Source organism: Oncorhynchus gorbuscha, linkage group LG18 (genome assembly GCF_021184085.1).
Source record: "Oncorhynchus gorbuscha isolate QuinsamMale2020 ecotype Even-year linkage group LG18, OgorEven_v1.0, whole genome shotgun sequence".
In the NCBI taxonomy this organism is placed as follows: domain Eukaryota; kingdom Metazoa; phylum Chordata; class Actinopteri; order Salmoniformes; family Salmonidae; genus Oncorhynchus; species Oncorhynchus gorbuscha.
The window spans coordinates 64,818,093-64,844,070 of record NC_060190.1 but is presented as its reverse complement, the minus strand read 5'-3'; the positions used below and the strand labels follow the sequence as shown (position 1 = coordinate 64,844,070).

General features: G+C 43.4%; 1 protein-coding gene across 3 annotated transcripts; it reads right to left on the bottom strand.

Annotated features, from left to right (window-relative positions):
• Window positions 1-25,870, bottom strand: LOC124003733 (tumor necrosis factor receptor superfamily member 1B-like). 3 transcript variants are annotated; one of them, XM_046312280.1, is made up of 9 exons: window positions 25,667-25,870; window positions 6,673-6,778; window positions 6,179-6,304; window positions 2,299-2,454; window positions 2,064-2,157; window positions 1,684-1,871; window positions 1,162-1,236; window positions 981-1,045; window positions 1-864 (listed from the first exon to the last, which is right to left on the bottom strand). In XM_046312280.1, exons 1-9 carry the CDS (start codon window positions 25,742-25,744, stop codon window positions 385-387), a joined length of 1,368 nt encoding a protein of 455 aa, XP_046168236.1. In that variant the 5' UTR covers window positions 25,745-25,870; the 3' UTR covers window positions 1-384. The 3 variants fall into 3 exon arrangements, with proteins under 3 accessions (XP_046168236.1, XP_046168237.1, XP_046168235.1); XM_046312281.1 differs by lacking the exon at window positions 25,667-25,870 and adding an exon at window positions 25,508-25,653 and having other exon boundaries at window positions 6,179-6,420; XM_046312279.1 differs by lacking the exon at window positions 25,667-25,870 and adding an exon at window positions 25,508-25,653.
• Between the last annotated feature and the right edge of the window lie 108 nt (window positions 25,871-25,978).

The window sequence follows — 25,978 nt, the reverse complement described above, 5'->3', positions numbered from 1 at the left end:
GGCCCAATTAATTTATTCCAATTGACTGATTTCCTTCTATGAACTGTAACTCAGTAAAATCTTTGAATTTGTTGCATGTTGTGTTTATATTTTTTTTCAGTGTATATTTACAACATTCACAGTAATTACATACATTACTCACATATCAATCATTCTTTGAACAGTCATTGACAATCTATTCAGGTGCTCAAGGCTTTCCAGCACAGCACATTATGACAAGTCCATGCCTAAGACACATGAACAGTCATTCTGTGCAGTGTCTCTCCACCAATTCAGTCAGCAACAGTAGTAGCAATCATATAAAAACAGAGACAACAACCAGTGTGAAAAAACATCATTAAAACATAATCTATTGTCTGGTGCTGTCCTATCTGCTGCCAGTCCTCAAACATCATTTCCACTCTCCTGTATTGCCGTAAGTGCCTCTTTTCCGCCCTCTTGCTGTGGCATGTTGACATACACCTCCTCCTCCCTTGATAGAGGGAGCTCAGGGTCAGCCTGGGATGGGTCTATGTGGGTGCTGGTAGGTGTGGAGCATGACCCATTTCCTAAGGTCACAGGGTAGTTAACAGTGATGTTGACATTAACTAGGGGACTAGATGGCAAGGGACTGGTAGGCTGGGGGCTGGTGCGTTGAGGGCTGGGCTGGGTGCTGGGCTGTGGAGGAGTGGACTGAAGGGGGCCTATTGCCAGGCCCTCCAGGCTGTTGGAGCACTCTGACACCCAGGTCCTTCTAGTATCTTGCTGGTTCTCTGCCTGACTGGGATTGCTGCAGTTTCCCTTTCCCATCAAACATTGCTGCTGTTCCCGATAGCTAGTAATGAATGAACTGTTCTGAAGAACCATTGGTCCGTCACTATTAAACTGAGAGAAAGAGCGAGCGAGAGAGAGATATGCGATATGTTTAAGATTGAGTTGAAGCTGTTGAAATGTTCTTGTCTCCAACATATGCTTTACTTAGGTCAAATAGAAAAACTCACTTTAATGGCCTCCCAATTTCCATTTCTATCTTCTATAGAAGATACAAGCCTGGACCCTATGAAGGCTGTAAGAGAACATAGTAAACCTACACTAAAATGTTGGTATATGCATATCTATCCTTACAGTCGGTCAATTATATTGTTATTAACCTAATCAAGTGCTTAGTCTCTAATGCTTTACCTTTCTTGTAAATGACTGTGCCTATGATCAGCAGCAGGGTAACACCTCCGATAACACCTCCGATAACACCTGAAACTAATAGACACAGGAGCAGAGGTACAACCCAGTGGTATCCACACATAGGAGAGATGGAGGCAAAGAAATGTAAAAATCCTGAGTGTGGTCCAACAACTTCATATCGCTGACACACGGACTGCTGTACAGTTGTACAATCTTAATTTGATCACTTTTTTTTGCTGAAAATTCTCCTGCACAGCACGAAATGCAAACGTGTAATGTATTCAAGGTTTAAAAAGACTTCTAAAGTTTGTCATTTCCACTTTAAAATGCCAGACTTGATTTTCCATAACAAGAAATGTAAAAAAATGTATCAACCCCTACAAAATATTTCCATTAATTGTAATCCACATAATAATAATAATAATAATAATCACATTTCCTCTTGCTGCAGGATTATTTTCTTGCTGTAGCAAACTTTCTCAATTTAAGATCCTACATCTGTATATAGCTGCCTATATTTACCTATACGAAGGTCAAAGCCTGGTGATTTTCCATCTGTATGCAGGCTCTGTAGACTTGGCGTGGTATGCCCTGTACCAGAGGTCGGAATTATGGTCGGTGGGCGGGTCAGTGGTCTAACCTTAGGTCCACACACAGCATTTGAGGTGGTGTTACCATAAGTCAGTACACCCCTTCTCTGTGACACACAGCTGAGGATACAGTGTCATTGTTAACATAATAAAGTTAGTGTGTGTGTGTGTGTGTGTGTGTGTGTGTGTGTGTGTGTGTGTGTGTGTGTGTGTGTGTGTGTGTGTGTGTGTGTGTGTGTGTGTGTGTGTGTGTGTGTGTGTGTGTGTGTGTGTGTGTGTGTGTGTGTGTGTGTGTGTGTGTGTGTCACTTACTCTGTGTGGTGCTGGCAGGTCTGGGTGTAGGAGTGCTGATCAGAGAAGGTTCCATTAGGGCATGGTGCACAGTTCACATCTGAATCTGTTGTCCCTGAAACATTCACCAACACAAACACATTTACAGTGAACAGTCATATTCAAACTTTCAACTTTCAGTATAATTTTCAATGAAGACAGAAACATGTTGAATTTGTGATAAATACGGTCAGGCCGAACTCTCTAGCTATAGTACCTTCTATGGCAACACCATGGCCAGGCTGGCAGTGTGTATAACTGCCACACTCCTTACAGTTTGGGTGTTGTTCCATTATGCAGAACTTCCCAGTCTGGCACATACACTGGGTTTTGGTGGTGCTAGAGCATTCCTGGGCATACTGCAGGCCTTTGCCTTCTCAGATAAACAAATAAGATGCTCATTACAGATTAGGTGTATCAACTCACACACACACACGCACGCACGCATACACACACACGCGCACGCACACACACGCGCACACACACACACACACACACACACACACACACACACACACACACACACACACACACACACACACACACACACACACACACACACACACACACACACACACACACACACACACACACACACACACACACACACACACACACACACACACACACACACACACACGCACACACACGCACACACACACATAATCCTAAGGAAAAAATACAACAAATGTAAATCACTGTTACAGTGCCTCCAGAAACAGACTGTTACAGTGCCTCCAGAAACAGACTGTTACAGTGCCTCCAGAAACAGACTGTTACAGTGCCTCCAGAAACAGACTGTTACAGTGCCTCCAGAAACAGACTGTTACAGTGCCTCCAGAAACAGACTGTTACAGTGCCTCCAGAAACAGACTGTTACAGTGCCTCCAGAAACAGACTGTTACAGTGCCTCCAGAAACAGACTGTTACAGTGCCTCCAGAAACAGACTGTTACAGTGCCTCCAGAAACAGACTGTTACAGTGCCTCCAGAAACAGACTGTTACAGTGCCTCCAGAAACAGACTGTTACAGTGCCTCCAGAAACAGACTGTTACAGTGCCTCCAGAAACAGACTGTTACAGTGCCTCCAGAAACAGACTGTTACAGTGCCCCCAGAAACAGACTGTTACAGTGCCTCCAGAAACAGACTGTTACAGTGCCTCCAGAAACAGACTGTTACAGTGCCTCCAGAAAGTATACAGACATTTTTACAAATTAATACAAAATAAATGTGAAATGTTTTGAGTAAATAAGTATTCAACCCCTTTGTGCTTAACAAGTCATAATGCATGGACTCACTCCATGTGCAATAATAGTGGTTTACATGATCTTTGAATGACTACCCCATATCTGTACCCCACACATACAATTATTTGTAAGGTCCCCCAGTCCGGTACTCAATTTAAGAACAGATTCAAACTCAAAGACCAGGGAGGTATTCCAATGCCCAGCAAAGAAGGGCACCTATTGGTAGATGGGAAGAAAAAAAATCACACACTGAATATCCCTTTGAGCATGGTGAAGTTATTATTACACTTTGGATGGTTACTCCACAATACAGGAGCTGCAGTTACTCCACAATACAGGAGCTGAAGTTACTCCACAATACAGGAGCTGCAGTTACTCCACAATACAGGAGCTGAAGTTACTCCACAATACAGGAGCTGAAGTTACTCCACAATACAGGAGCTGCAGTTACTCCACAATACAGGAGCTGCAGTTACTCCACAATACAGGAGCTGCAGTTACTCCACAATACAGGAGCTGCAGTTACTCCACAATACAGGAGCTGCAGTTACTCCACAATACAGGAGCTGCAGTTACTCCACAATACAGGAGCTGCAGTTACTCCACAATACAGGAGCTGAAGTTACTCCACAATACAGGAGCTGAAGTTACTCCACAATACAGGAGCTGAAGTTACTCCACAATACAGGAGCTGAAGTTACTCCACAATACAGGAGCTGAAGTTACTCCACAATACAGGAGCTGAAGTTACTCCACAATACAGGAGCTGAAGTTACTCCACAATACAGGGGCTGAAGTTACTCCACAATACAGGGGCTGAAGTTACTCCACAATACAGGAGCTGAAGTTACTCCACAATACAGGAGCTGAAGTTACTCCACAATACAGGGGCTGAAGTTACCCCACAATACAGGGGCGGAAGTTACTCCACAATACAGGAGCTGAAGTTACTCCACAATACAGGAGCTGAAGTTACTCCACAATACAGGAGCTGAAGTTACCCCACAATACAGGGGCTGAAGTTACTCCACAATACAGGGGCTGAAGTTACTCCACAATACAAGAGCTGAAGTTACTCCACAATACAGGAGCTGAAGTTACTCCACAATACAGGAGCTGAAGTTACTCCACAATACAGGAGCTGAAGTTACTCCACAATACAGGAGCTGAAGTTACTCCACAATACAGGAGCTGAAGTTACTCCACCATACAGGGGCTGAAGTACGACGTTCGCCTGAATTAATCACACTGTTCGCTTGGGAACGGTTCAGTAGGAAACCTGAAATCTAGTCGGGCTGAGGAGAGCTTTTGTGAAAGCTTTTGTGAAAGCTGTCAACCTGTCTGTCTCCAACAGATGATGTGATTGGTTACTTCGAATGTTCCCTTCCGCAAGGAAGGTGTGCGAGAATGACCAGTTGGGCGAGTGGCTCCATTTATGGAGGCAAGGGGCTCACTTCATTCGCCACTCAACCTGTCTGTCTCCAACAGATGATGTGATTGGTTAGAAGGAGGGAAAGAACCAAATAAGACCAGCAATGTTCTCAGTGGCTTAATAAATGACAAACATGACATAATAACTAAGCCACTCGAGTGACTTAAATCAGCTTGAAAATCAATGGCATGACTAGAAAATGGCTGTCCAGCAATGATCAATAACAACCAACTTGACAGAGTGGAAGAGTTAAAAATAATAATAATGGACAAACCAGGTGTGCAGAACTCTTAGCAACTTCCCACTGGTACACACTGATCGAATCAATGTTGTTTCCACATAATTTCTATGGAAATAATTTGACCTAACATGGAAAAGACATCGAATTGACGTCTGTGCCCAGTGGGTGACCCAAAAAAGACTCACAGCTGTAATCACTCCCAAATGTGATTCTAACATGTATTGACATGTTGAATACTTATCTGATCAAGATATATTAGTGAATCAAATGCTTTATTTGTTAAATAATGATACTTATCTGATCAAGATATATTAGTGAATCAAATGCTTTATTTGTTAAATAATGAAAAAATCTGGCTACAGACAGAAACAACATAACATTCTGAAGTCATATGGGGCAGAGTCTTACAGGCATGGGAAACAACATAACATTCTGAAGTCATATGGGGCAGAGTCTTACAGGCATGGGAAACAACATAACATTCTGAAGTCATATGGCGCAGAGTCTTACAGGCATGGGAAACAACATAACATTCTGAAGTCATATGGGGCAGTGTCTTACAGGCATGGGAAACAACATAACATTCTGAAGTCATATGGGGCAGAGTCTTACAGGCATGGGAAACAACATAACATTCTGAAGTCATATGGGGCAGTGTCTTACAGGCATGGGAAACAACATAACATTCTGAAGTCATATGGGGCAGAGTCTTACAGGCATGGGAAACAACATAACATTCTGAAGTCATATGGGGCAGAGTCTTACAGGCATGGGAAACAACATAACATTCTGAAGTCATATGGGGCAGAGTCTTACAGGCATGGGAAACAACATAACATTCTGAAGTCATATGGGGCAGAGTCTTACAGGCATGGGAAACAACATAACATTTAGAAGTCATATGGGGTAGAGTCTTACAGGCATGGGAAACAACATTGGGTATGGATACGGTGGGAACGTGTGTCTGAGTAAGTGTGATGTCATTAATGTTTGTTGAAATGAAATCTTTCTGAAGGCACTGTATATAACATGACCAATCATTTACTGCAATATAATCCACCCCACTTCTGCACACTGTATATAACATGACCAATAATTTACTGCAATATAATCCACCCACCTTCTGAACACTGTATATAACATGACCAATCATTTACTGCAATATAATCCACCCACCTTCTGAACACTTGGGACATCTGAAGCATTTTGTGAAGTAATTGAAGGTCCCACTGTATTGGCCACTGGGACATGGTTCACACACTGTGTCTGAGGTAGTGCTGCATTCATTCTTAAGGCGTGTCCCTGTCATGACATTTAAGCAGTAAGGCACGAGGGGGGTGTGGTATATGGCCAATATACCACCGCTAAGGGCTATTCTTAGGCATGGCGCAACGTGCAACCCCCGAGGTGCCTTATTGCTATTATAAACTGGTTACCAATGTAATTAGAGCAAAAAAATACATGTTTTGTCATACACATGACATACTGTCTGATATTCCACAGATGTCAGCCAATCACCAATCAGCAGTCGAACCACACAGTTTATAACAATGCATAACTTACAGTAATCATCTCAGGACATGTACACCGTACATCTTTCTATCCCTGAAATCCTTACTTTCATATTATGTACGAAAACAGTTTAATTAATGTTGACGGTCATCTCTTACCGGGAGCACACTTGCTGCAGCACAGGTTTATCAGTGTGTTATAGTATTCAGCTGTTTTGTTGCGACAGGCTTCAGCAGAGTCTGGTGTGTATGGCAGAGTGTACACCTGCAGAGAAAAAGAGACCATGAAAGTGCACCTGATCAGAAGGAGGAATGATGAGTAACATGTCCACCAATATTTTCCTTTTTCTTCTATTTAAACTTTGAGTACAACCCAAGGGTTGGATATTGTGTCCGAAGAAGACCTTTTATATTCTATCTGTTGGAGACGAGGGAATATACACTGAAACATTAGTGGTCTAGTCATTATTTGCCAATAGACACAGGGCATGTAAAACACACAATGTACTGACAGTAAAACACATTTTTAAAACCCGTGTGTCTCCAGTATCTTGTGTATGACATGAAGTGGTAGGAGGAGAAAGGAGAGAGAGAGACTTTTGATAAGTTGCCAGGACTGGCTACGTGGTCTGACTGAACAATATAGCTATACCACTGCCAAGGCCTCACACGATCATCCTCCCTCGCAGCCTTTAGGACAGAATGCCTTTAACAGCCATTTCCTTTTCACGTATGGCAGCCCCCCAAAACAAACACATAACAAATCAGGGAAAGTGAATCTGGGGTTTTATTGACTGGAGGAAACGCTCTATCTTTTAGTCTGGCACTCCCCTAGGGCTCGTGTCATTGAGGAAGGTGATGACTACAGAGGCGCCACTCACAGGGTGGGGAGCAGTTACATGAGGGAAGAGAAATAAAAGACTGTGTTCCCCACAGCTCTGCCACATTCATATAAATACCCTTGAAGTGATGACAGTGCTTCACGCTTTGATGCCCTTCAGGACAGACAATATGTGTAGAATACTATGTACATTATGCACTGGGAGTGCGACCCTGGTCCCTGTGTCTTTGCTTCAAAAGACGATGCAAGCGATCATTCACTGTGAACACTTTAATTACAATAGTAGTCAGAAGAATGATGGGAATAGTTCTAAACATGTTGTCACGCCCTGTTCTTTCACCTGTCTTCTTTATTGTCTCCACCCCCTCCAGGTGTCGCTTATTTCCCCCAGCCTATTTATCCCTGTGTTTCCTGTCTCTCTGTGCCAGTCTATTTATCCCTGTGTTTCCTGTCTCTCTGTGCCAGTCTATTTATCCCTGTGTTTCCTGTCTCTCTGTGCCAGTCTATTTATCCCTGTGTTTCCTGTCTCTCTGTGCCAGCCTATTTATCCCTGTGTTTCCTGTCTCTCTGTGCCAGTCTATTTATCCCTGTGTTTCCTGTCTCTCTGTGTCAGTTCGTCTTGTATGTTTAGTCAAGTCAACCAGCGTGTTTTTCCTGTACTCCTTTTGCTATTCTCCTTTTTCTAGTCCTCCTGGTTTTGACCCTTCCCTGTTTCTGGACTCTGTACCTGCCTGTATGACCATTCTGCCTGCCTTGACCACGAGCCTGTCTGCTACTCTGTACCTTCTGAACTCTGATCTGGTTTTGACCTTTAGCCTGTCCAGGGCTCTTCTCTTGCCTACTCCTTTTGGATTGTTAATCATTGTAAGACTACAACCATCTGCCTCCTGTGTCTGCATCTTTGTCTCGCCTTGTGCCTTGATACATGTAGTTATAAAGATGTTGTTTTAACAAGAGAGAAACAATCAAAAGGTACAATTAAGTCATGAATAAGGAATAATCAACAACACAGCAATTCGTTGGATATGTGCACAGTGGCGTGTATTCATGGATGCCAAGTGAAGCCAGGCTTCCCCTTCAAAAATTGACCAATTTATCTTTTGTCTCTCTGTTTCATAATTTTCCTTAAATTCGCAGGGCTGAATGTATCTCTCACAGGAGAAAGCATGGAACCGAGTGAAACTGTGCCCCTCTGTCTCTCTATGTGTAGGCCTTCTATCTGATGTCTGGTCCAAATGAGTATGACATTGCCGCCCGTAGCATTGATTGCAAGGGGAGCCAGCGAGCATTTGGCCTCCCTTGATAGAAAAACTAGAAAAATTTTAGCCAATCAGCGTTGAGCTAAACTGAGTTGAGCTTAATTGTGAATGGTCCTGGCACACTCAAAAGAAGTGTCAAGGGAAGCCAGCTTGGATTTTGGCGTCAAATCGCATTGAGCGAATTGTTGCATCTCGTTGTGTTGTTGTCCTCCGGTGGCTAGCTAGCTAAAATAGGAACTTTCCAAAATTAGTCATGGATGGAGATAGGGATTTGGACTGGTGGTTGTAATTCTCTGTACTGGCCAATGATTATAAAAGTGATTCTGATCCAACCATTAATTCATCAATTGTTGTCCCCCTGGCCTGACAGGATGGAGGTTCAATATGTAGCTAGATGTAGAAGGCTAATGTTAACAAGCTAACGTTTCCCATGAATGGAAGTTAGGCTAGTGAGCAAGCATTTTATCCAGGTAGCCTAGGACAACAAAAAATAAAAAGTGTACTGTATAACAGAGGGATAGACCGTTTTCGTCAACATGAAAGAGAGGAGGATCACGTTGGCGTTTCTCTACAAGTAGGCTGAGTCAACATGTTTTTCTACTTGCATGAACATGAATGCACGCACACGCACACCCGTGCACACAGAAACCAGAACCATGGACAGCCACATCATATTTAGCTTACGTTGATTGGTGCTGGAAAAGTGGAGGCAGCGCTTTGTGGACTTCACCGGACAGAGGTTGAAATCCAGTATGATAAAACAAAGGTGTGGTTGAATTTATTCTGCCACTGTGTCTTCTCATTGTCTCAGCCTTAAGGCCTATATATCACGGTCGCAAAGCTAATTAATTAACAGGTTAAAGAGCAAACAATGCAATTATCTTTAGCAACTTTTATCATTCATGTGTGCATACATTCTACGATAACAACATTAGACCATTAGACCATATCTCAACTCATTGGTTGCAATATGGCTTTTTTTCTTGAAACTTTGCTCAATGACTGGAAATCTGCAGGAACAGTTAACATGCTAGCAGTTCTTGTTCATCCGACTCTGGGAGAGTAGATAACGGTCTTCATTGCCAAAATTTCGAACTGTCCCTTTAATATAGAGGAAATTGGAGCCTGAGCCCTCTGCACTGGCTGTGCAGACATTTTCTTCACTGACTAGTGAGCAACAGCAGGAACTCCTGAAAGTGTCTAGAGTTGGGTTGTAATGCATAGGGGTATTTGGCATCTGTGCAATCGTCAAATTGGCTAAATTTGCGACAGGAAAAAGTAGCACATTTAGTGGGGTAACGGGGACAGAATCTAAAGCTATGCAATTACGACCCATGCTGTTTACAATAGGTCCAGTAATAATACCGGGCTCATTCTTTATGGTATCTGGGGTAGAACCAATTTTGAGTGTGGATCATTTTTTGCTAATGGATTCTAAAAGGTAACAAATTAAAATTGGCACGACAAAACACTTCTCGCAAGCTCAGAAAACCTTAGGGGTTTTAATTGTGAGACACTTTATTCCATCTGATTCTGAAATAGCTTTACAGAATTGACGAAAGGGAAGAGGTGTCCTCGCGAGCAATTAGAGTGGAGTTAATATTGTGAACAATTGTTTGTAGAGTTAAAGAAACAATTGTAATTGTAGAGTTTAAAAAAGCAATTGTGTCAAGCGCCAGCATATCTTTGCCTTCTTGGGTACAGTGGGAATCGTCATGTTAAACTTCGGTTTTTACCAATTCTGATTATGCATAGCTTAACGCATTATTAATACTTGTCATATTTGTGTTTCTTTTTCTTTTCAAGTCTTTTGCTATCACTCTCTTAGGAACCCGAAGGAGGAGGAGAAAGACAAAAGCTCCAGCTGAAATGGCATTATCTGTACAACAGCGGAGGTAATGGCACATAGAGTATGCATAGTGTGATTATAAATTTGAGGCCAGGGCTTTATGCCATGGAAGCGGATTACATAGTCAGAGGCCATAAGTCTCTGAGGTGTAAACATACAAATCAACTGAGAATATTAATCATGTATTCATTTCAAAGTTTATATAATGTTGAACAGTATGGAGTTAATATTCAAAAAGGAGGGACTGTTGGATAATAGCTTGAAATATACTTATTCATGTTACCATACTAGAACTTATTGATTACCTTGTATAAGGAATATATATATTGGGGTCAATGAAGGGTGGATAGGAACTTGGTTTATGGAAAGTTACTGATTGAGACATGGGGAAGTGCAGGAAGTTCATATTATTTTCCATGTTTCTAGGGAGGGAGGTGAAGGGTAATAGTTAGTCTCTGATAAGGCAGGCCAGCTGAGGAACTAGGGAGGAGCGAGGAATTTGGCTTGAGGTCAAGTCAACAGATGACGTGAAAAGAAACCCTTGGGAGGGGGCCAGAGGGGCCACCACAACAACCCTCTTACTACAGTCCTATCTCACACACTTCCACACCCACAAAGGTTCTAGCATCAGGCAGGGCCATAACCACACCAGTGAGAGGAACTAATTAAGTTCCTGCCTAGCAACAGAGATGTATTGGCTGTCTAGATGTGTAAGGAGTAGGAGGTTATAAATATATGTGATTGTGTAATCATGCTGTTTTTGCAGCTGTATGACTCAGTGGGTGAATAAACTTGGTTTGAGCTTTTTCTACTGATCCGTTTGAATTTTTACACATTTTAAAGAAGACACTGGGATTGTAATATTTTTCCTAGAGTAGATATTGGCACTAATTACAGGCAACTTTGTGAGATTATAAATAATGTTACAGTCAAAATGTTTAGGGTTATGTATGTTATAGCAGAGATAACATGACGTAACGTGTAAAGTTACCACTCAAATCTGAAAACTGTTTTTCCCAAATTCCACCAAAATGTCTCCCGCCCCACTGGGGGAGACAATACACTAGACCACGTGTATACAAACATTCCGGAGGCTTTCAAAACCACTCCCTTCCCCCACCCGGGACAGTCTGATCACCTTTCACTCTTCCTACTCCCCAAGTATTTACCCCTCATTAAACGCATGAAACCATCAGTGAGGACAGTCAAAGTGTGTCCAGAGGGGTCAGACTCATAACTACAACAGCAGTTTCAACATCAGACTGGAGATTGGTTGCCACTCAGGCCACCCTGGACTCCCATACGGACATTGAAATATATGCTTCTTCCATTCTGAATTACATCAACATCTGCATCAACAGTGTCACCACCCATAAACTAATAAATACCTTCCCCAACCAGAAGCCTTGGATGAACAGAGAGGTCCGACTACTGCTAAAGGCACGCAACGCTGCTTTCAGATCTGGCGATGCGGAAGCCTACAGATCTTCCAGGGCCAACCTGAAAAAGGGCATCAAGATGGCTAAACATTACCACAAACTGCCGATTGAGGAGCACTTTAACAACAACTCCGACCCTCGAAGCATGTGGCAGGACATCCAAGCCATCACAGACTACCGGCCAAAAAACCTACCCCACAGCCAGCGACGTCTCCATCGCCAACGAGTTAAACAGGTTCTATGCTCGCTTCGACAGGGACAACAAAGATCCAGCCATCAAAGCTGTGCTCCCCCATGTCGACCTCCCCCTCAGACTATCGATCGCAGATGTATTTTCTGCACTGAGCAGGGTGAATGCATGCAAGGCTGCTGGTCCTGATGGCGTCCCCGGTCATGTGCTCAGAGCATGTGCTGGGCAGCTGGCCGAGGTCTTCACTGACATTTTCAATCTGTTACTGGCCCAGTTAGTTCGTCCCCACGTGCTGTAAGACCGCAACCATTGTGCCAGTGCCAAAGTAGTCAACCGCATCAAACCTAAATGACCTGCTGCACTCACCCCCTCCATCAGGAAGTGCATCGAAAGACTGGTTTTTGCCTCCCTCCAACACTGGATCCCCACCAGTTTGCCTACCGACTGAACAGGTCTACAAAGCATGCCATCTCCACAGCTTTACACTCTGCCCTGACCCTCCTGGACAAAACCAACACCCATATGAGAATGCTGTTCATAGACTTTAGCTCAGCATTCAATATGGTCATTCCCTCTAATCTGGTCACCAAACTCCATGACCTGGGGATCAGCCCTTCTCTCTGTAACTGGACTTTGGACTTCCTAACCAACAGACCCCAGTCTGTCAGGTTAGACAACTTCACCTCCTCAACCCTGAACCTGAACACCGGTGTGCCACAGGGCTGCGTGCTGAGCCCCCTCCTGTACTCCCTCTTCATCTATGATTGCGTTCCTGTACACGGTTCCATTACCATTGTCAAGTTCGCAAACGACTCCACGGTGGTAGGGCTGATCAGTGACAATGACGAGTCAGCCTATAGGGAGGAGCTCAAGAATGTTCCTGCATGGTGCGTGATAACAACCTGGTCTTCAATACAAAGAAAACCAAGGAGCTCATAGTGGATTACAGGAAGTCTAAAAGCTGTAGCCACTCCCCAGTTCTCATTGATGGCACTGAGCCGAGGTGGAGCGTATGCTCCAGCTTCAAATTCCTGCGTGTCTATATCTCTGAGGACCTCTCCTGGACCCTTAACACCTCAACCCTGGTCAGCAGCAGCATCTGTACTTTTTGAGGAGGCTGAAGAATATGGCCCGACTGTCTCCCAAGATCCTGGTGAACTTCTACAACTACACAGTTGAGATCATTCTGACTAACTGCGCCACAGTGTGGCTTGGCGGATGCTCCGTGGCTGACCGGAAGGCCCTGCGTCGGGTGGTGAAAACCACCCAGCACATCACTGGCCGTGATCGGGAGTCCCATAGGGTGGCGCACAATTGGCCCAGTGTCGTCCGGGTTAGGCAAGGGTTTGGCCAGGGTAGGTCGTCATTGTAAAATTGAAATTTGTTCTTAACTGACTTGCCTAGTTAAATAAAAATGTCAGCTTGTTCTGGTGTTATATTTTTGGTCTTGTCGCTTTCGATCATTCTGTCCTGTCTGCACCCCCCATTTACACCACAGATCTGTAAATAATGACTAGATCCCCAAACAATGGGAGTCGTTGTCCCGAACACGGGAAGGCATGCGACAAGTTTAGGTCCCTAATAAGACCTAGAAATACATTGGGCTTATTAATGCCAGAGTGAAACCTTTCGCTTCGCCTCTTTCTCTATGGTTTACACACACACCAAGCCCCTCCCCTGCCTCTCACAAAGTTGAGAGATCACATCTTCCCCTCTGACAAGCGGTTTCAATTCACTGTTTGCATTTGAGGTTTGGTCCAAGTCCAACATAAATCGGTCATATGTACATCAAAACACATTGAGACATTATTTTAGCTGAAGATTGTTATATTAGCTGTCTAGTCTGTATTTTTTTTATATATAAATGTGCAATAAACATAACACAATTGTATAAGGAATTGGCAACTCGTTCTCATTGTCAGAAATAAGCTAGGTCACTTGATTTAAACATCTGAACAAAGTGGACAGGGTAATATGCTTTTCAAACTCTTGGAGACAGACACAGGTGTGTTCATAACAATTAAAATGCTAAGCCCTGTTAGCTAGCAAATAGATCCTAGTTGTCTCATCACTAGCACCTGGGCTTGAGATTGTTCATTTTCTATAGCCTAATGCCTGCTACAAGAAGTTAGTCATTATTAGTGAATGTGCATTTTACATGGTTCTAAACTCAGCAAAAAAATAAACGTCCTCTCACTGTCAACTGTGTTTATTGTCAGCAACCTTAACGTGTGTAAATATTAGTATGAACATAACAAGATTCAACAACTGAGCCACACACTGAACAAGTTCCACAGACGTGTGACTAACAGAAATGTAATAATGTGTCCCTGAACAAAGTGGGTTCAAAATCAAAAGTAACAGTCAGTATCTGGTGTGGCCACCAGCTGCATTAAGTACTGCAGTGCATCTCCTCCTCATGGACTGCACCAGATGTGCCAGTTCTTGCTGTGAGATGTTAAGCCACTCTTCCACCAAGGCACCTACAAGTTCCTGAACATTTCTAGGGGGAATGGCTCTAGCCCTTACCCTCCGATCCAACAGGTCCCAGACGTGCTCAATAGGATTGAGAGCTGAACTCTTTGCTGGCCATGGCAGAACGCTGACATTCACGTCTTGCAGGAAATCACGCGCAGAACGAGCAGTATGGCTGGTGGCATTGTCATGCTGGAGGGTCATGTCAGGATGAGCCTGCAGGAAGGGTACCATATGAGGGAGGAAGTTGTCTTCCCTGTAACGCACAGCGTTGAGATTGCCTGCAATGACAATAAGCTCAGTCGGATGATGCTGTGACACACCGCCCCAGAACACAACGGACCCTCCACCCCCAAATTGATCCCGCTCCAGAGTACAGGCCTCGGTGTAACACTCATTCCTTCAACGATAAACACAAATCCGACCATCCCCCCTGGTGAGACAAAACCACAACTTGTCAGTGAAGAGCACTTTTTGTCAGTCCTTTCTGGTCCAGCGACGGTGGGTTTGTGCCCATAGGCGACATTGGTGCCGGTGATGTCTGGTGAGGACCTGCCTTACAACAGGCCTACAAGCCCTCAGTCCAGCCTATTGCGGACAGTCTGAGCACTGATGGAGGGATTTTGCGTTCCTGGTGTAACTCAGGGAGTTGTTGTTGCCATCCTGTACCTGTCCCGCAGGTGTGATGTTCGGATGTACCGATCCTGTGCAGGTGTTCTTACACGTGGTCTGCCACTGCGAGGACAATCAGCTGTCCGTCCTGTCTCCCTGTAGCGCTGTCTTAGGCGTCTCACAGTACGGACATTGCAATTTATTGCCCTGGCCACATCTGCAGTCCTTATGCCTCCTTGCAGCATGTCTAAGGAACGTTCATTGCAGATGAGCAGGGACCCTGGCCATCTTTCTTTTGGTGTTTTTCCAGAGTCAGTAGAAAGGCCTCTTTAGTGTCCTAAGTTTTCATAACTGTGACTTTAATTTCCTACTGTCTGTAAGCTGTTAGTGTCTTAACGACCGTTCCACAGGTGCATGTTCATTAATTGTTTATAGTTCATTGAACAAGCATGGGAAACAGTGTTTAAACTATTACAATGAAGATCTGTGAAGTTATTTGGATTTTTACGAATTATCTCTGAAAGACAGGGTCCTGAAAAAGGGTTTAGTTAAACTTGTGCATTTTCAAAACCCAGATCAGGATGATTGCAAAAAGCATGTTAAACTATTTAGAAAAAATCATTAAATTATTAGTGGGTCTTATGGTTGTGGAAGGCTTCTATTTAGCCCGTCACAAGCCCTGAATTCCTTCGATTATTGCTGAATATTTGAAATGTAGTGTATTTTTCCTTTAAATTATACAATGCTTATTTCGAGAAAATATTAAAATTGAAAAGTATCAATTGAATCGCCCATATGTTTTCTTTTTTTAGATTGTTAGGCCGTATTGCCCAGCCCTTGTCATGATCAAGGGCTAGCTTTGGCCTACCACACATGTTATTGCATCCCACTTTTGCCATTCGTATTGTGCTCTTGCTATGCTGTTGCTATGTTTGTATAGCTTAATCATTAATATGTTTTTTGCAAATTGCTATTGATATGTTTAATAATGCTATTCATCGTGCAATGTTTTACAATTATAGCATTTGATAACCTAATTATGCATTCATGTACTAACATTATTGCTTGTTATTATTTGCTTTTTCTGTGTCCCTGCAGAAAACAATAGATGCATACTACACTACCCCCAGGCTGGCCAATCCTAACCAAAGTCAATCAAGACCAGAATCAGACTAATGCCAACTGAACTTTCAACTGTCATTCATAACTTGACTCAACAATACAGTGATTCAAATCATATCAACAACCTTCCATGCCATGTACCATCTGAGTATAAAGACTCAGGCCCTGGGCTGACGTTTTGTACAAGTTGTGTATGAGTGCTACTGCTAACATTGGCAGTCATTGCATGTATTTTTCCATGAATATGAAATATAATGCCACATCTGTTGATTTTTAAGAATAACATGATAAATACACTGTGTACCAGTCAAAAGTTTGGACACACCTACTCATTCCAGGGTTTTTCTTATTTTTTATTATTTTCTACAATTGTAAAATAATATTGAAGACATCAAAACTATGAAATAACACATATGGAATCATGTAGTAACCAAAAAATTGTTAAACAAGTTATTCAAAGTAGCTACGCTTTGCCTTGACAGATTTGCACACTCTTGTCATTCTCTCAACCAGCTTCATGAGGTAGTCACCTGGAATGCATTTCAATTAACTCATGTGCCGTGTTAAGTTCATTTGTGGAATTTCTTTCCTTAATGCGTTTAAGCCAATCAGTTGTGTTGTGACATGGTAAGGGTGGTATACAGAAGACAGCCCTATTTGGTAAAAGACCATATGCAAGAACAGCTTAAATAAGCAAAGAGAAATGACAGTCCAAAATTACTTTAAGTCAGTCAATGCGGAAAACTAAGAACGTTTAAAGTTTCTTCAAGTGCAGTAGCAAAACCTTCATGCGCTATGATGAAACTGTCTCTCATGAGGACCGCCACAGGAAAGGAAGACCCAGTGTTACCTCTGCTGCAGAGGATAACTCATTAGAGTTAACTGCACATCAGATTGCAGCACAGAGTTCAAGTAACAGACACATCTCACCATCAACTGTTCATAGGAGACTGCGTAAATCAGGCCTTTATGGTTGAATTGCTGCAAAAAGGCCACGACTAAAGGACATCAATAAGAAAAAGAGACTTGTTGGGCCAAGAAACACGAGCAATGGACATTAGACCGGAGGAAATCTGTCCTTTGGTCTGACGAGTCCAAATTTGCGATTTTTGGTTCCAACCTCCGTGTCTTCAAGACACAAAGTAGGTGAACGGATGCTCTCTGCATGTGTGGTTCCCACCGTGAAGCATATGAATAGGTGTGGGGGTGATTTGCCGATGACACTGGGGTGTTAACTAGAGGTCGGCCGATTATGATTTTACGGTGCCGATTATTGAAGGACCAAAAAAGTCAATATCGATTAATCGTCCGATTAAAAACCAAATGTATTTGTAATAATGACAATTACAACAATACTGAATTAACACTTATTTGAACTTAATATAATACATCAATAAAATCCATTTAGCCTCAAGTAGATAAGGAAACATGTTCAATTTGGTTTAAATAATGCAAAAACAGTGTTGGAGAAGAACGTAAAAGAGCAATATAAGAAAGCTAACGTTTCAGTTCCTTACTCAGAACATGAGAACATATGAAAGCTGGTGGTTCCTTTTAACATGAGTCTTCAATATTCCCAGGTAAGAAGTTTTAGGTTGTAGTTATTATAGGACTATTTCCTCTATACCATTTGTATTTCATTAACCTTTGACTATTGGATGTTCTTATAGGCACTTTAATATTGCCAGTGTAACAGTATAGCTTCCGTCCCTCTCCTCGCTCCTCCCTGGGCTTGAACCAGCAACACATCTACAACAGCCACCACATCGAAGCAGTGTTACCTATGCAGAGCAAGGGAAACAACCACCCCAAGGCTCAGAGCAAGTGAAGTTTGAAACGCTATTAGCGCGTGCTAACTAGCCAGCCATTTCACTTCGGTCACACCAGCCTCATCTCAGGAGTTGATAGGTTTGAAGTCATAAACAGCGTAATGCTTGATGGATGCACAACAAAGAGCAAAACGCACGAAACTGCTGTTTGAATTCATGTTTACGCTCCTGCTTCTGCCTACCACCTCTCAGTCAGATACTTAGATACTTGTATGCTTGTATGCTCAGTCAGATTATATGCAACACAGGACACGCTAGATAATATCTAGTAATATCATCAACCATGTGTAGTTAACTAGTGATTATGATTGATAGTTTTTTATAAGATAAGTTTAATGCTAGCTAGCAACTTACCTTGGCGTACTGCATTTGCGTAACAGGCAGTCTCCTTGTGGAGTGCAACGAGAGAGAGGCAGGTCGTTATTGCGTTGGACTAGTTAACTGTAAGGTTGCAAGATTGGATTCCTGAGCTGACAAGGTGAAAATCTGTCTTTCTGCCCCTGAACGAGGCAGTTAACCCAACGTTCCTAGGTCGTCATTGAAACTAAGAATGTGTTCTTAACTGACTTGCCTACTTAAATAAAGATTAAATAAAGGTGTAAAAAAATATTATTATTATTATTATTTTTTTAAATCTGGGAAATCGGCGCCCAAAAATACCGATTTCCTAATTAATCGGCCATTCCGATTAATCGGTCGGCCTCTAGTGTTAACCCTGGTGTCCTGGCTAAAATTCCCAATCTGGCCCTCAAACCATCACGGTCACCTAATAATCCCCAGTTTACAATTGGCTCATTCATCTCCCTCCTTTCCCCTGTTCCCTAGGTTGTTGCTGTAAATGAGAATGTGTTCTCAGTCAACTACCTGGATAAATAAAATAAATAAATAAATACCCCTGTGCACAAAGCGAGGTCCATACAGAAATGATGTTTCGAGATCGGTGTGTGAGAACTTGACTGCCCTGACCTCAACCTCCATAGAACACATTTGGGATTAATTGGAATGCTGACTGCAAGCCAGGCCTAATCACCCAATATCAGTGCCTGACCTCACTAATGCTCTTGTAGCTAAATGGAAGCAATGTTCCAACATCTAATGGAAAGCCTTCCCAGAAAAGCAGAGGCTGTTATAGCAGCAAAGGGGGGACCCACTTCATTTTAATGCCCATGATTTTGGCATGAGATGTTCTACGAGCAGGTGTCAACATACTTTTGGTCATGTACTGTACCTTATCAATATAAAAATGTGAAAAACTGTTCAAGTTTTGTTACTTAATAATAAAAGTTTGAGTTAGACGCAGCAATCCAGCCTGTCCAGTGTGCACCCCACAATGTACCAGTGGCCATGAAAGCAGCTACGACAAATACGAAGCAGATGGCCACATCATATCCATCACCGAGCCTACAGACCGGATAAGTAATATGGTTATCGTCAAAAAACCAGACAAGCTACGAATATGCATTTATCCTAAACACTTCAAACGGGCTCTGCGTTGTTCACATTACATTATGCCCACGTTGGAGGATGTTCTTTACAAGCTCCCAAAGGCCAGAGTCTTCACGCTCGTAGACGCCAGAGATGCCTTCCTGCAGTGCAAGCTTGACGAGCCCAGCAGCTACATGACTACCTTTTGGACACCATGGGGCAGGAAGAGGTGGTTGAAGCTTCCGTTTGGTGTCTCCGTGGCTCCAGAGGTGTATCAGCAGAAACAGCATGAGCTGTTGATGGGACTCAGTGGCGTGGAACCCATAGCAGATGACATCCTCGTAATGGGCTGTGGGGACAGTGATGAGGAGGCAGAATGTGACCATGACGCCAAGCTGCTGGCCCTGATGGGCACATGCATACAGGTTAAGCCAAGGCTAAACATAAAAAAATATTCAGTTTAAAGTGCCAGAGGTCCGCTTTCATGGGAGCATTTTGTCCTCCACCGGATTGAAGGCCGATCCTGAAAAAGTGAAGGCTGTCTTGGAAGGATGCGCTTCGTCAGATTCGTCACTTACCTGGCCAAGTTCCTACCGTAGCTCTCTGAAGTGTGTGAGCCACTAAGGAGGCTCATGGACAAGGACACCATCTGGCATTGGGTCCCAAAACACGACTCAGCAGTGAGGGAAATAAAACAACTGGTCACCCAGACACCAGTACCACGATACTATGATGTGTCAAAACCTGTCACGGTTCAGAGTGACTCGAGCCAGTATGGACTTGGCTGTTGCCTCATGCAGGAGGTCCAGCCTGTGGCATTCGCCTCTAGGGCACTCACTCCAACGGACTAGAACTATGCCCAGATAGAGAAGGAGTGCCTCAGCATTGTCTTTGCATGCTAATGCTTCCACCACTACCTGTACGGGCGCGACAATATTACCGCAGAGACAGATCACAAGCCCCTTATTGCTATATTCAGCAAGCCTCTCCTGAATACCCCGAAACGACTGCAGAGCATGCTACTGGCCTTACAAAACTATAACCTCAAGGTGGTGTATAAGCCAGGGCCAGAGATGTATGTGAGTGACACACTCAGCAGGGCTACTGCATCCACTTGCTCTGTTTGTAAGCTGCACACTGCGTGCATGAATAACACGCAGTGTGCAGCTTACAAACAGAGCAAGTGGATGTTGAACACATGCTGACTACCTCACTGTTACGGACCAGCACCTTATACAAATCAGACAGCACACAGACAGGGATGAGCAACTCCAGGCATTGAGGTCTGTGATTCTGATGGGCTGGCCCGACTGCAAGGAAGAAACTGCTTTCCTTGCTGTCCCCAGTCCACCTGGCCATGCTGCTGCTCCAGTTTCAACTGTTCTGCCTTACTATTATTCGACCATGCTGGACATTTATGAACATTTGAACATCTTGGCCATGTTCTCTTATAATCTCCACCCGGCACAGCCAGAAGAGGACTGGCCACCCCACATATGCTCTCTCTAATTCTCTCTTTCTTTCTCTCTCTCGGAGGACCTGAGCCCTAGGACCATGCCCCAGGACTACCTGACATGATGACTCCTTGCTGTCCCCAGTCCACCTGACTGTGCTGCTGCTCCAGTTTCAACTGTTCTGCCTTATTATTATTCAACCATGCTGGTCATTTATGAACATTTGAACATCTTGGCCATGTTCTGTTATAATCTCCACCGGCACAGCCAGAAGAGGACTGGCCACCCCACATAGCCTGGTTCCTCTCTAGGTTTCTTCCTAGGTTTTGGCCTTTCTAGGGAGTTTTTCCTAGCCACCGTGCTTCTACACCTGCATTGCTTGCTGTTTGGGGTTTTAGGCTGGATTTCTGTACAGCACTTTGAGATATCAGCTGATGTACGAAGGGCTATATAAATAAATTTGATTTGATTTGACTTTAGCCGTCAGAGAATATTGGCCAGTCAAAGAGGGGCTCAGTGTTCAAAACGGAGTAATATTCAAGTGTCAGAGAGTCGTTATTCCCCGGTCTCTGCGCCCTGAGATGTTGGCACTCGTGCACTCAAGTCACATAGGAGGTGATGCCTGTTACAGACAAGCACGTGAAACACTGTATTGGCCAGGAATGCAGAGTGAAATCAAAGACTATGTCAGTAAATGCAGAATCTGCAATGAATATGTCATTGAGCAACAGAGAGAGACGATGATGTCCCACGAGCTACCGATGCGCCCCTGGCAGATAGTAAGTCTAGATCTCTTCCAGCACAGTGGCAAAGACTTTCTGCTGGTAGTCGATCATTATTCAGACTTCTTATTCTTATTATCATTATTCAGATTGACCTCCTCCACGACCTCTCAGCAGAGACAACGATCAAACTCTGCAAGGCTCAGTTTGCCCGCTATGGCCAAACAGATAGGGTAATTTCAGATAATGGACTCCAATTATCAGGATTTGAGTTCCGAAAGTTAGCTGCAGAATGGGAATTCGAGCACATCACCTCATCACCATGACACCCAAAAGCTAATGGGAAGGCAGAGTCGGCAGTCAAAATCGCAAAGAACCTCTGCAAAAAAGCTCTGCGAGAGGGCAATGATGCCTGAAAAGTAATCCTGCAGTGGCGCAATACCCCGACAGAAAGCATGGATAGCAGCCCTGCTCAGCGCCTCATGGCACGGCGCTTAAAAGCAGCTCTACCAGTAGCCAGCACTCTCCTGGAGCCATGTGTGGTGACAGACGTGCTGGTGAAGCTACGTCACAGAAGACAGGTCTCCAAGTTCATCTACGACAAATCAGAAAAATACTTACCTGAGCTCAGGGTGGGTGAAACGGTGCGAATGAAGCCACTACCAGGGGACCGGACAGGCCTCTGGAGACTCAGATCCTTTGTACAGAAAGTGGCACCATGCTCCTACTTGGTTGAAGTGAATGGATCACTGTACCATCGTAAAAGGGTTGACCTTCGGATTGCTGAGCCAGCACCTACTCAGAACCCTGATGGCCATAGGGGTCGCATGACAAAAGAAGGAACCCCAGCAAGTCACATGGGGCCTGAGGCACTGGGCGAAGAGCCAGGGGATCACAGGTCGGCCGCTCCCTCGCCCATCTATACTCCCCTTAGACAGTCAGGTGACACGCCTGTGCGGGAACACGCAGTCCTTGCAGACAAGCCCCCTGTCTTTTCACGCTGTGGGCGTCAGTCCCAGCCATCAAAAATACTTCATCTGTAGGTTTCCCATTAGGGATTGTTGACAGACAGAGATAAAAGTAAAGAGAGTATCAAAATGTGTTAAGTTGTTACCTGAGGAAGAAAAAAACTAACTAAACTGTTCATGTTGGAAATTATTACTAGGTTTGTTTTATTAGTGAATTGACAGCTCCTGTCCTATTTTATAAAAGGGAAGATGTTATGGGTGTAAAATGGCACAGTGATGCCATCTGTTGGTAAATGTTAATTACTGCAACTCCAGTGTTTTTACCGGTGTGCTTGAGATACCCGGATGTATTGCAATGTCATGAACAAGACTGGTTACTTGCATCAATGCCTCTGTCTCGTCATTTAACATTCAAACAACGGTGACATGATATCATTGTCGTGAATTGTAAATGAGCAATAGAAAACCGATTGCGCAAATGACATCATTCATATTTTTTTTTACTTGGGTTCCCCGTGACGACCCCGGCAAGATGCCCCCTTGGGCGGCTGCCCATAACGCCTATACCTAATTTTAAAAAATTAACTATTGACCATCTGGGGCAAAATTGTAGGCCTGCTCCTGGTTTGGTATTCTGATTTATTGAATTTCTTTCTGAACAGACAGCAGTAATTATATAACTATGGCATATGTATTTCAATGTATCTTGCGTGCTGCAGCACCTCCAGAACCCCTTCGTTCTGCTATGATTCTATAAGGAAATAAATGATGAAGTGCAAAGCTGGAGAGATGAGCGTAGCAGGCTCATGTCTATCAGAGTAGAGAGAGGTAGAGATCGTAGAAAGTGAATCTCACTTGGACGGCAGGGTAGCCTAGTGGTTAGATTGGGGGTTGCGAGTTCAAACCCCCGAGCTGACGAGGTACAAATCTGTCGTTCTGCCCCTGAACAGAACAGTTCCTAGGCCGTCAATGAAAATAAGAATTTGTTCTTAACTGACTTTCCTGGTTAAATAAAGGTTTTAAAAAATGATAGTTCTCTGTGAGATATAAGCGCGATGGTCTATAATGTTGCGCAAATCATAAACTCAGGCCAGCACAACAATTGCGTTTTTTAGAGAGCAGCCAGGATAATTACTGAGGAGTCAAATTGAATTAGCCTAACTTTGATTGCTTTTATTATAATTTTTACATTGCAAACTGTGAAAAGTATTTTTAATGCCATGAGAGATACCGGATCCTGGTAAATGGGTTCAGGAACGAAACCAAAACTGAGAGGTACCGGATCCTGTTCAGTAACAGACTGTTTATTACATGACCTACACCGGAGTGGCACAGCGGTCTAAGGCACTGGATCTCAGTGCTAGAGTCGTCACTACAGACCCTGGTTTGATTCCAGGCTATATCACAACAAAGTCCCATAGGGCAGCGCACAATAGGCCCCGCGTGGTCTGGGTTAGGCAGGGTAGGCCGTCAATAACAATTAGTTCTTAACTGACTTGCCTAGTTAAATATAATATAAAATGAAATAAAATAAAAAAACATTAACAAAATCGCAAAGAAAACAGGAGCTGCCTCCATCATCAAATCACCTCTTCTTATTCTAATATAGTGACAACTGAAAGATACCAAAAACTATTTACTCCAATCAAGGTAAGCTAAACATGATGTGGCTGTCCATGGTTTTGATTTGTGTGTGTATGTTGTGCAAGTAGAAAAACATATAGACTCACCCTACTTGTAGAGAAACGCCAATGCCATCCTCCTCTCTTTCATGTTGATCAAACATCTGGGGTGGCAGGGTAACTTAGTGGTGAGAGCTTGTGTTGTGGACTTGTAACCATAAGGTTGCAAGTTCAAATCCCTGAGCTGACAAGGTACAAATCTCTCGTTCTGCCCCTGAACAGGCACTTAACCCACTGTTCCTAGGCTGTCATTGAAAATAAAAAATAGTTCTTTAACTGACTTGCCTAGTTAAATTAAGGTTTAAAAAAATCTATCACTCTGTTATACAGTACACTTTTAATTTGTTGTTGTCCTAGGCTACCTGGCTAAAATGCTTGCTCGATTGCCTAACTTCCATTCAAGGGCAACATTAGCTTGTTAACATTAGCCTTCTACATCTAGCTACATATTGAACTTCCATCCTCTCAGGCAAGGGGCACAACAATTGATGAATTAATGGCTGGATCAGAATCGCAATTATAATCATTGGCCAGTACAGAGAATTAAGTTAAACCACAAGTCCAAATCCCTAACTCCATCCATGGCTAATTTAGGAAAGGGACAATTGCTAGCTAGCTAGCTGACAACAACAGAACGAGATGCAACAATGAAAAATTTTCTGTCAGTGATGTATGCTCTCAATGGGATATGATAGGAGTGATGCCAAAATCCAAGCTGGCTTCCATGGGCACCTTTTTTTGGTGTGCCAGGACCATTCACAGTTGAGCTCGCTCGTTCAGTTTAGCTTAACGCTGATTGGCTAATTTTGTATAATTGTATCAAGGGAGGCGAAATGCTCACTGGCTTCCCTTGCCTACAATGCTATGGCGGCAATAATGTAATACCCGTTTCGTTTGGACCAGACAGCATCAGATAGATCGCCTACACGGGGGCGCTGTTTCGTTCGCTAGGATGTTTCGTTCGCCCGAATGTTTCGTTTGCTCGGATGTTTCCTCCTGTGAGACACATTCAGCCTCTTGCGAAATGAAAGAACATTATGAAACACAGAGACACGAAAGATAAATTATTTAATATTTTGTTTGGTCAATTTATTTGAATACACGCCTCTGTTAAGCACTGAACCTACCTGCATTTGTCCTGTAGAAACTGTCGTTTGCATTTTCCGTTTGGAGTAAACGTTTGTTTTGTAGCGTTTTGCATTACCCCGCCCTCTCCTCATTACACCATTGTCTCGCTTATTTTGGTCGCTCAACTCAACTTTCCTTAAAGTCCGCAGGACACTTACCGTGTTCTCAACAGGCTGAACCATGATCGCGAGAAGTATCCTTACTGTAAGGATGCCACTGACAGTGTTTAGTATCATGATTGATACAATTATTATTGCCCCTTTAAGATCTTGAGAAAATAATCCATATGATACTGAAACCGCATAGATTGCCTAGCCTACAGAAGAATGCTCGAATTACCGCCCCGACGGCAAGATAAACGAGTTTCCTTGAAATGCTGAGTGTTTGAGGAAACAGAGGGCGTCTTTCTAGTTTCAACAGTTATCCATGTAGTAACTGAATTACGATTTCTAAACACTTAATAATTCATA